The sequence below is a fragment of the Poromitra crassiceps genome (assembly GCF_964638095.1).
Source record: "Poromitra crassiceps genome assembly, chromosome: 26".
Lineage (NCBI taxonomy): Eukaryota > Metazoa > Chordata > Actinopteri > Beryciformes > Melamphaidae > Poromitra > Poromitra crassiceps.
The window spans coordinates 857,673-869,121 of NC_139640.1; the positions used below are offsets into that span (position 1 = coordinate 857,673).

Below are 11,449 nucleotides of genomic sequence, written 5' to 3' on the forward strand. Positions count from 1 at the left end.
AAACGCATGTTAGCGCCAGGTGTAAATGGCCTCAATGTCTTCCATATCCACTCAAAGCATTACAGAGAGAGCCTGGTGGCCAAACAATTCAAAGCAATTTTTCTTTCTTCCATAGAGTCACTCCCTCCTTCAGTCCCATCCCTTCCTGTCCTTTTCACTTCAAACAAATGACAGGCAAATCCACCTGGTCATGTGTTTTGACAGTCCATTCAAATAGTGGGGAGAGAAAGAAAGAGAGATCGCTGCAGGCAGGGACGCGTACTACGATAAAATCAAGGAAAAATATTCTGTCCTATCGGTTTTCAAGGTAAGATAAAGGAAACGGCATCATGACAATTGAATCCACAAAAGAAAATGTGAATAGTGTTATCGGAACATGTAGGAAGATGCTATCTATGGCTGGGGTGATTTGCATTGTACTGCTTTGTCATGAAGTCAGCAACTTAATCTCATGCTTATTATTGTTGTTTCATTTTTCTCCTTGAACTATTCTGTTTCTGTAAAGTTGTTGCTCGTAGCGATTGTCTCGATTGTGAGTCTCTCTTTTCACTTCTATTCTGCCTTGATGACATTTGTCACACTTTATGAGCTTGTCCATTAGGTGATTGGTTCACTGCTAAACATTGTTCGTTTAATCACGACATTACCAAATTCAATAGCCATCAACACAGTAAGTATAACAGCTGGAGGAGTGGTGAACGGCACGGACATCCTGATAGCATAACCCCTCTATCATTGTTGTGAATTTGCCAAGCGCTGAAAGCTGAGTGTCTGTCAAATAACAGATGATAATAAGTATTGATACAGTGATGACATTATGACAGGACATACTGGTTTGCGTTTACACTCAGGGTGTGGATGTGTGTTTGCCACAAGTGTCAGATCATCTGAAGAACAAATGCCTTTGCTGGTTATGATCGATTGTATTACGTCATGCATGAATATTCAATACTGTGTGTGTGTGTGTGTGTGTGTGTGTGTGTGTGTGTGTCTGTGCTTGTGTACACTACCCACGCACACATAACGTGTATTGGTGTGTGTGTGTGGGTGTGTGTGTGTGTGTGCGTGTGTGCGTGTGTACCTGCATGTTTGTGAAGGCAAAGCAGTTGAGGGCCCAGTTTGAATTGCAAAATAGAACTTGCTTAGAGACCGAGGACGGAGAGTAGAGCTCGTCAGGTAAAATTCCAACATGTGTGCTTACTATGAGACAATAGAGACAAATTAGAAAAGAAACAATTGAATTGTGCTCTTGAATTAAATTGATTTAATTAATTGATTAATTGATCAATTGATAATTGCTCTGTTCCTTGTCTGTCCTTCTCTTCTTCATGTCAGGATCATCAGCTTGACTGCTGTCTCTCCCTGTCTCCATTGGTGACGGTGCCCAGCAAGCATTACCATGGGTGAAATGGAGGAGCTGCGAAAGGAGGCGGACAACCTGAAAGACCAGATCACTGTCAGTAGGCCCATCCGTCCATCTCACTTTTTGTAGTAAAGCAAGAAAACAGTTTATGTCTGTCCACAATATTTGTCAATAAGATTAATTTGCCTCTCTCATATGAGCTGAACATGTAATTCCTCAAACAGCCTTCTGAGACATCTTCAATCTCCTCCCCACCCCTAAAAACTGAATTGCTTCTCCTCCACTCCCTCCCAAAATATTGGCTATGACAACCGGAGGTGGACAGATTATGCTACTCAAAAAGTTCCCCCACTACTAAAAATTAGTTGCTATTAGTGGCTATTTAAAATGTAGTAAAAAAAAAGTTGTACAGAAAGTTGTACATGTGATCATTTCCATGTATTAAAAAGAAAAGGATGAGAGGACAGAGTTTAATTAAATTATACTCTTTTAATTAATTGGACACATTACAAAATGTAGTGTTGAAACAAAGTAAAACCAGATTACTTGTATTCTATTTGCTGACTGACCGTTTCCTGTGAATATCTCCACAATTGGCCAATATTGACGATGATCCCGTTTCCAATGCTTATGGAGAGATATTTAACTAATGAACAAATATTTGTCATTAGTTCACTGACCACAGTGGAGCTAAATAATGGCAGTAATCTGACCTTGTGTGTGTGTGTGTGTGTGTGTGTGTGTGTGTGCGCGTGCGTGCGTGCGCGCGCGCGCGCGTGTGTGTGTGTGTGTATTCTGACCTTGTGTGTGTGTGTGTGTGTGCGTGTGTGTGTGTGTGTGTGTGTGTGTGTATTCTGACATTATGTGTGTGTGTGTGTGTGTGTGTGTGTATTCTGACCTTGTGTGTGTGTGTGTGTGTGTGTGTGTGTGTGTGTGTGTGTGTGTGTGTGTGTGTGTGTGTATTCTGACCTTGTGTGTGCGTGTGTGTGGTTGTGTGTGTGTGTGTGTGTGTGTGTGTGTGTGTGTATGTATGTATTCTGACCTTGTGTGTGTGTGTGTGTGTGTGTGTGTGCGTGCGTGTGTGTGTGTGTGTGTGTGTGTGTGTGTGTGTGTGTGTGTGTGTGTGTGTGTGTGTGCGTGCGTGCGTGCGTGCGTGCGTGCGTGCGTGCGTGCGTGCGTGCGTGCGTGCTCTCCAGGCGGTCCGTAAGGAGTTTCAGGACACCACACTGGAGGAGGCAGCAGCTGGAGTCACCGTGGTGAATCGTGTGCAGCTGAAGACCAGGAAGACGCTAAGGGGCCACCTTGCCAAGATCTACGCTATGCACTGGGGCACCGACTCCAAGTAAATACAGAGAGCGCTATTTGATTTTTACATCACATTCACTACAAACTAAGTCTGAAGATAGTCAATAAATACAGGAGTGAGTTCTGATTGGTGTATTAGATTTTGTGCAGTAATCACACTGCTTTGGGCCAGGGCCGCCCATAAGGGGGGGTAAAGGGGTAAGCTCCCAGGGGCATCGCCACTAGGGGGGGCATTGGAGCCAGGCAAAAAAATAAAAATAAATAAATAAATAACACTAAAATATATCTCCCATCCTGAAAATGCGGCAACTAATTTACTTTTTGCAAGGAGTCGAACAAATACACAAAACACAGCAGCAGTAACAAGGCGTGCTTGGGCAGGAGTGCTCCTGTGGAAAATAGTGCCATTCTGATGTAATCCCCCATCCGACCAGTGCAGTGAGAGGCAGCAATGTGCCGCAAGGCATCTAGTCTGCCAGAAAGCCAAAAGAAGAAGAAGAAGAACAAGGCAGGCTTGGGGTGGACCATTTTGCTTGGGGCAGCAGCAGCTAGAGGGACCATTTATGGTGTAACACACAACACAGACAGGTGATAGCAAACAAAACAAGACCGGTGATAGCAAAATGCCAGGAGCAAAACAAAAGTCAGGATGGCAAAATCGCAAAAAAAAAAAAAAAACGGGAGCAGGCAAGAGCTTTAGACCCAAATAATAATCTGTTAACAGGAGTGTTTTTCAGTCAGCTCCGAAAGCTGCAGCGTTGATATGAGTAAAGCGCGTGCGGGGGAGGGGGGGGGGGCATAGTGGCTGGACCCTTCCAGGGGCACTGCCATCTCTCTGGGCGGCCCTGCTTTGGGCCTCAGATCATTGATTTTTCAGCTGAATATCTCTCTCTCTCTTCCAGGCTGTGTGTCAGTGCCTCACAGGATGGAAAGCTCATAGTGTGGGACACTCTCACAACCAACAAGGTAAGGCGGAGTAAAAGACTGTGTCATGATCAGGGCCGGTTCCAGAACAAGATGACTAGGGATGCATCCTAGATAGGGAGGGGTGCACATGCACGGGCCGGCCGCCCGAAAAATTTGACATGTTATTTTACTAAAAATAATGCATTTGACCATCATTTCAAGTAGAATGATACCAGCCAAGCAAGAATATTTCAAGTGTTTCAAGTGCTTTACCGAAATATTTGGACCATATAATGATAATACAATTATCTCAACCTTAAAAGGTTACATGTAGGTGCCAAAAAGCCATAAATTCACATCAAAGAACAAAGAAAAACAACAATTATAATTCAAGTTTAAACAGTAAGTGTGCAGCTGCAGCATTTATTATTATTATTTTTATTATTATTATTATTATTATTATTATTATTATTATTATTATTATTATTATTATTATTATTATTATTATTATTATTATTATTATTATTATTATTATTACCACTCTTTTCAACTGAGCATGCAGACAATTAAAATAAGGGTGCAACGCGTGCTTTTGCACCCCTGTAAAACCGGGCCTGGTCATGATTCCAGATAGTAGTGGATATGAGTGAACCATTAGATTAGATTTACTCTACAATGCCATACAATGGTGGTGGTGCAGTGGTAAGCGCCGTCGCCTCACAGCTCAAAGGTCCCTGGGTTCGATTCCCACCTGGGACGCTGTGAACGCTGAAGGAATGCATGTCCTCGAGTGCCCACCGCCCGGGTGGGGTCGTCAAAAGGGCCTTTCTGTGTGGAGTTTGCATGTTCTCCCCGTGCCTACCGGGGGTTTCCTTCATATAGGAACCCCCTTCACCAAAACACTGACAACGTGGTTTGGCAGTCTTCTAAATCTGTGCGACCACTACAGCCTAACTGGGATTACATGTTATACTTCAAATACTTCCACTAACTGCTGTGTGGTTGTGGTTTTCATTCAGATCCAGTAACATTCAGTTTCAGCGGTTGCAGGCAGGAATATTACAATTGATTTCTTCTCCATCTCCCCCCCAGGTGAGTGCCATCCCTCTCAAGTCATCATGGGTGATGACTTGTGCCTACGCGCCTTCGGGGAACCTGGTGGCTTGTGGCGGACTGGACAACATGTGCTCCATCTACAATCTCAAGGGCAAAGACGGGAACGTCAAGGTGATGCGTGAGCTGGCAGCACACACAGGTAGGACTCCAAAACGAAGGAGGAGACCGGACAAGGACATGCTTGGCTTTATTCATCGCATGCACACAACAACCCATGCCTATGCGGCAAAATTCCAACATATTTTTTTTATCATCGCTGGTCAGACAATGTTTTCTTGCATGTTTTTAGTGGGGGTTCTTATCTGGAGGAAAGCCCAAGTGAGCATAGAGACAGTCCGCATGTCTGGGAACGCCCATACAGGCTCTAGGAACGCCCACAATAGACGCTGGGTTAGCCTGGGGGCGCGCGTCAGGGTGGGGTAAATTCCCCCGTTCTATCCATTCAGCAAAGTTAGAATTTAGCTGATAGCCGAGCCCAGGCAGACACGATCGGGGATTTAACCACCGCAGTAAACGCACATCTGAGCAGACGTCTTGTGTTCTGCTCTAGAACCCCCAAACCTGTAGTTTAGAGCCGCAGCACCGTCTTTTGGTGAGTCAGCCCATGAGATATATGGGCGGTTTTACCCCACTCGCGCGCCAGCCGTTTAACATTTTGTGGGCGTTCCCAGACATGCATGCAGGCATGTTCTCTATTGGGAGAACATGCTCAAACCTCCACGCAGAATGCAAAGCACCATGGCGTTTACAATAATGCAACCTTAGTTGGAAGCCCTTTTTTGTGTTTGGTCCTTGCCCACTTTTCTTAATTTGTGCACTTATATGGAGCATTAATAAACATCCTATCTGTTTTTGTTTTGATTTGTTCATTTATTACTGCTTGGAATTCACACTACTCACTCACACTCTGTCATGCACCTGATATGGTATATCTTCGGTTACCCAGGTTACCTGTCCTGTTGTCGTTTCATTAGTGACAGTGAGATCATCACCAGCTCAGGCGACTGCACTTGGTAAGGATATGATATGACTAAGATACTCTTCTGAAGCAAGGAGTATTTCTGCTTCTCTCGTACTCTGTAGTTGATACAGAAGAGACTCTTTTCTAAAGCATGGCATCCATTCCATTTTAAGCATGGCACCCATTCTCTTTCTTTCCCCCTTCCCCTGCTCCTTTCCCCACCTCTCCTTCTCTGTTCTCTCCTCCCCCACATTTCCCATTCTCTCCCCACCTCCCCCCTCTCCCTGCTCTCTTCTCCCCCACCCCCCCCCCCCCGCTCTCCCTCCCCCCTCCCCTCTCCTGCTCTCTCCTCTTTCCCCCTTCCCCTGCTCCTTCCCCACCTCCTATACTCTCCAACATCTCCCATTCCCTCCCCACCTCATCACTCTCTCACATTCCCCCTGCTCTCCTCCCTTCTCCTGCTCTCTCCTCTGCTCTATCCTATATTTCTATATTTTCTATATTTCTCTATCAATTGTTCAATGTGTTATTTTTATTCTGTAATTTGCTACTGTTGTGTCAGCTAGAATTAGCTAGACATTCTCTGTGAAGCCCTCTGGGACATGCTTGTGAATTAGGGCTATACAAATCAACTTGACTTGACTTGACTCTTATTTCTGGTCTTTGTGGATTGTAACCCTCTCTCTAGTGTACTATGGGACATTGAGACAGGGACACAGAAGACTGTCTTTGCGGGCCACCTGGGAGACTGCATGTCCCTCGCCATGTCCCCAGACTTCAAGTGCTTCATCTCAGGGGCGTGTGACTTCACAGCCAAGCTGTGGGACATTCGGGAGGAGACGTGCAGACAGACCTTCGGAGGCCATGAGAGTGACATCAATGCAATCGGGGTAAGGAGGATGAGGAGACTTCCATCTTCTTCTCTTGAGTGTTGAACGTTTTGCTCAAGCAGATGATCCACCCTGTGTAAGTAGATGCTAATCGACTCTCCCGTCTCTTCCCTCCAGTTCTTCCCCAATGGCAATGCGGTGATAACAGGGTCGGACGATGCCACCTGCAAGCTGTACGACCTGCGAGGCGACCAGGAGCTCATCACCTACCAGGACTCCACCATCATGTCTGGCGTAACCTCCCTGGCCCCCTCCCTGTCTGGACGCCTGATACTGGCCGGGTACGACGATTTCAACGTCAACATCTGGGACACGCTGAAGGCTGAGAGAGTGGGTGAGTAAACACCAAAAAGAAAGATGGGTTGATTAAGTCAGAGGTTCTCAAATGTTTTTCAGCCAAGGACCCCTTACAAGATAGAAAATATACCGGGGACCCCCTCATTCTGATTTGTGATTTTGGGCTAAGCTTAATTGTTTCCACAGTAACATGCCTGATTTTTAAATTGATAGGTTTGTTAGATTAGAATGTAATCCATGAACAATTTTAGATTTAAAGCATACAATATTTTCGGTGAACTATGAAGCTTTTGCAAAAAAAAATTTTTTTTTTTTTTCCTGAAAACTTTTCGCGGACCCCCTGGCCAAATGCAACAGACCCCTGGGGGTCCCCGGACCCCCATTTGAGAACCACTGGATTAAGTGGCCTTGGAAAATGTGTAAATATTGAAAGGTGATATTTAGGATTTGGATTGAAACTAATGTCTCAAACTTTCTGAGGCTTATAATTACTCACATAAGACCCTAAATTACATACATATCTTATCAGGGTCTTTAACGAGATACAATATACTTTGTAGAGAAACATACCAGCAATATGAGCTCAGGTCGGTGTTATTTTATTTAGAAAATCAAAATGCAGGTACAGCACAAGTTACATTTAGACAAACTACTCTGTCTATTGTGTATTGTATTGCTTTCACCAAACACAAAACATGCACTGAAAGAAGTACTTCTTAAAGCTGATGAAGGTGCAAATCCAAGTGAAGAGCTGCGATTATAAACATATTTCCAATGGTAGCCAGTAGGGGTGTCACGATACACTCAGTTCACGATACGATACGATACACGATATTGGGTTCACGATAACGATACGATACGATATTTTAACAATATTTTTTTGTGATCGATTTGTAAGTTGAGGGGGCATCCTCTACGCTAATTTGAGTAATTTCACCATTTTCATCCTCCGTAACATCCCTCGTCTGTTCAAACAAAGCAATGAAAAGGAGAGCGAGCATGCAATCAGATGCAGATCAGTGCCACCATGTTCAGCTTCTTTTTCTCACGATATGAGATTTCATCTCAACGATACATATTGTCACGTTTTGATATCGCGATATATTGTGGGACGATATATTGTGACATATCCTAGTAGCCAGCCCTGCTCACATCATGTCCTCTCTCCTGTGTGTGGCGGTCCAGGAGTGCTGGCCGGTCACGACAACAGAGTGAGCTGTATCGGAGTATCTACGGATGGAATGGCGTGTTGCACGGGATCCTGGGACAGCTTCCTCAAGATATGGAACTGAGAGCGTTTGGCCACCAGCAGGCAGAAAGCCAGTAGCCTGGGTAAACCCATCCCCCACGTGACCTGCTCTCAGACCTGTTCTCAGTCACTATGTCACTACTAGTGACTGGGAACTGAGAGAGCAGGTCACGTGGGGGCTGGGTTTACCTAGGCTAGAAAGCCAGCAGGAGGAGTGGGAGTGTTAACATCTGCCTGGGAGAAAGAGAGGGGAGATATGGAGATTGAGGGAGGGCTGAGGGGCGAGGAACCGCATAGGGTGAGAAGAGGATCTTTTCATTGTGCCAAGTCCTATCTCATGTTGGAGAGGGGTTGTGCTATGATATCCACTTCTTCCTCCTCACCTTTCTTCTCAAGTGACAGGGGCAATATGGCACAGGTGGCGGGGGTCTCAGAAAAGATCATTTTTATCAATAGCGAATTATATTGAAATCGAACCCAATCAATTAAGATAATGCACATTTCTTGCAGCAATTGAAAGGATTACCCAATGAAAACAGTTGCCAAAATGGAAATGGTAGTAGACATTGGATGAGAAAGAATTAAATACACGTCCAGTTTCAACCTATGTAGGTCCATTTTATATCAACCAGAAGTTATGACGTTAAATGAATTATACGAGCATTTTGCATTTTGTTTCAAACTGCTGTTTGAGCTTAGTTTTGGTAGATTTTTCCTAGATACTGTAGTCCTTATATTTACTTTGCATTACTTTCCATTTTCTAAATTACATTAGAATGGACTTATAGCTTGCAAATGTCTACATTTGTGTTCAAGAGTTGTTTTGTATGTGTTTGATAGACAATATTTACCATGAGTTGGGGTCTGTTTTTTTTGGGCCTACTCCCCACTAGCTACACCTGAAAAGTGCTTTGAGTAAACCTTTGGGATTTACAGATGGGATAATCAAAATGGGTCTCATGGTCCACTGAGCACTTACAAAAGAGATTACCCATTCATCATAGGATGTGTATGTATGAGTGTGTTGTATATGGATGATAATACTGTATGCATATGAGCAACACATAAAAGTCTGTATATACCGGTTTTTGCTTTTTGAATGGTACAAGATTAAAATGACGGTTTATGTACATACAAAAAAGATGTCTGCTTAAAACTAGTTTTGTCATTGATTTCTATTATCAGCAAGCTCTCACTAGGATTTGGAATGCCTTTCTTTCCAACACTGGATACACACTGTGTATACTGTAGTAAAGCCATAGTACTTTTCTTAAGCCTTTCTAATAAATGTGGAACTCTGTATCAGACGTTTTGTTAAATTCTTTCATTTACAAAAGATAATGTTTTTGTTTTTTAATTTTGTTATTGATGAGAATGCTAATATTTGCCTGGATTTAAATGGAGTCAAAAATACTCAGCCGAGGAGGGGGCTCATAATCAGTACTGGTGAAATATACATTTCTGTGACAGAAGAATTAGTGCAACAGCTTAGACCAGTGGTTCTCAAACCTTTTCACACCAAGGACCCCTAAACTGACAATTTAGACCACTGACCCCATTCGTTAAGTTTCTGCCCCAGGGTCCCTCCATCTGATAAGATCATGTGTCATTAGTGACCATTTGAAATAATCAATCATCATTTTTTGAAATTTTCATGGAAAAGTAGGTGTTTTATGGTCGGCAACAATTGTGACCGGTGGGATAACACAGTGCATTTAATGTGTATACTGAATTAGCATATGCCTCCCATGCAGTCATCAAAATTCTTATCCCGGCCTTACCCTCAGGCTCTTTCTATGTTCGTCTCAGGACTTCACGGTAGTAAGAGCCCTCTCATGGACCATGCGATTTTCGTTAGACAATCTGTGTTGTGCATTAAACTCACCTTATTTCTGCACTTTGAAGTCACAGGTAGGGGTCGGGTGGGGCAAACTAATTATATCGGAAGCCTAGTTGCGGGGAAAAGTGAACGGTGGTGGTCTGTCTAAAATGCATTGCAGAATGTATGTAGAAGGCAAAATGATGCCAGTGCGCATGCATGTTTCCAGGCAACTCGATGATTCTCGTCAAACTTTGTCTTTAAAAAAAGAAGAACCAATATGCTAACTGTTGTCAACCCTGTTACTTGTATAATATTCTAATATAATTTAAAAAATGAAAAGACACATGTAAAAGTAGTAAGTAAAAGTAAAAAGCAAAAAGTACCAGTAATCCACTCAAAGAAATTTGGGTATTATTAGTTTGTTTACATAACTTTTTCTTAAACAGAAGATGCTGTGAAAGTGCCAAATATAAATGGGCATATTCATCCATGGGAAAAAAGTAAACTCCTCAATATTCTCACTTTACAAACACATTGTAACTAGGGAGACTTTATCTTTCATAATATATCAGATTTGTTCTAAATATGATTTAAAACCTTTTCAAACAGTAATTGTTATGTTGGTAACAGGGCTGACAAAACACAGATATGCATGTTGTTTATATGTGAAAAAATAAAAAAATAAGATAGCCTGAGATGGCACGGCACATTTTCCTGAGGATCCACTTAATCCAAAAAGGGGCTTAAATACTTTTAAAACAGTACTTTGAAAATCAAACATCAAGAATGCAAAATGCCAAGTTTTCCGATAAACACCCTTAAGGCCCAATTATACTCAATGTTAAAGATGGAGACGGAGACTGACAGAGCCTTCTGTCCGTACTCTGAGTTCATTTCGTCCGTTTTCTGTCCGTCATCTGAAACTAAGCTTACTGATACGCATGAAACGGAGCAAAACTACACACACACTCATGCATTTGACTCTCTACTGCCCACTGGTGGATGTATTGCTTAACATGATACCAACGTGAAAGACGCATAGAAGTATGTGGGCAGTGACGATTACACCGTTTGAAACGGACGCCCTTATTTACGGATGAAATGGAGTATAATTGGGCCTTTAGACAGTATCTGCGAAGGTATGCCACATGTCATGTCTCAGGTGCTGTAGTGCCCATGAGCCTGGCGGTAGAGTCGCACTGCATTGGTGAAGGTCTTAATGCATATACCAACACTAGACACCTTCAAGATTATGTGTGCCAAAAATTGTTGTCCTATATTTATGTTAACATACTTTAATAACCTTTTGTTTGGGAGCTTTGATGCAGCCAAGCTCTTCGCCTGGTGCAAGCAGGAAGTAAACAGCTCTGACAATTATAATATGGTGCTACCACCCATATAAGGGTGCTTACATGCTTATAAAAGCATAATGGGTTATACAAGGGGCCAAGACAAACCAGCTGAGCAAGTCACCCACCGCCCCTAACCTCATCAAGGTAGGCCAGAAACGGGTCCCAAATATGTCACTCCTATACCCTAA

General features: G+C 43.1%; 1 protein-coding gene across 1 annotated transcript; it reads left to right on the forward strand.

Moving 5' to 3' along the window:
* The first annotated feature begins 203 nt into the window (after positions 1–203).
* Positions 204–9,376, forward strand: gnb3a (guanine nucleotide binding protein (G protein), beta polypeptide 3a). The gene is made up of 9 exons (XM_083661327.1): positions 204–307; positions 1,336–1,456; positions 2,560–2,705; positions 3,571–3,634; positions 4,667–4,829; positions 5,637–5,703; positions 6,340–6,541; positions 6,659–6,875; positions 8,024–9,376. The coding sequence occupies exons 2-9, from the start codon at positions 1,400–1,402 to the stop codon at positions 8,128–8,130; spliced, it is 1,023 nt and encodes a 340-aa protein (XP_083517453.1). The 5' UTR covers positions 204–307; positions 1,336–1,399; the 3' UTR covers positions 8,131–9,376.
* Positions 9,377–11,449: the final 2,073 nt, after the last annotated feature.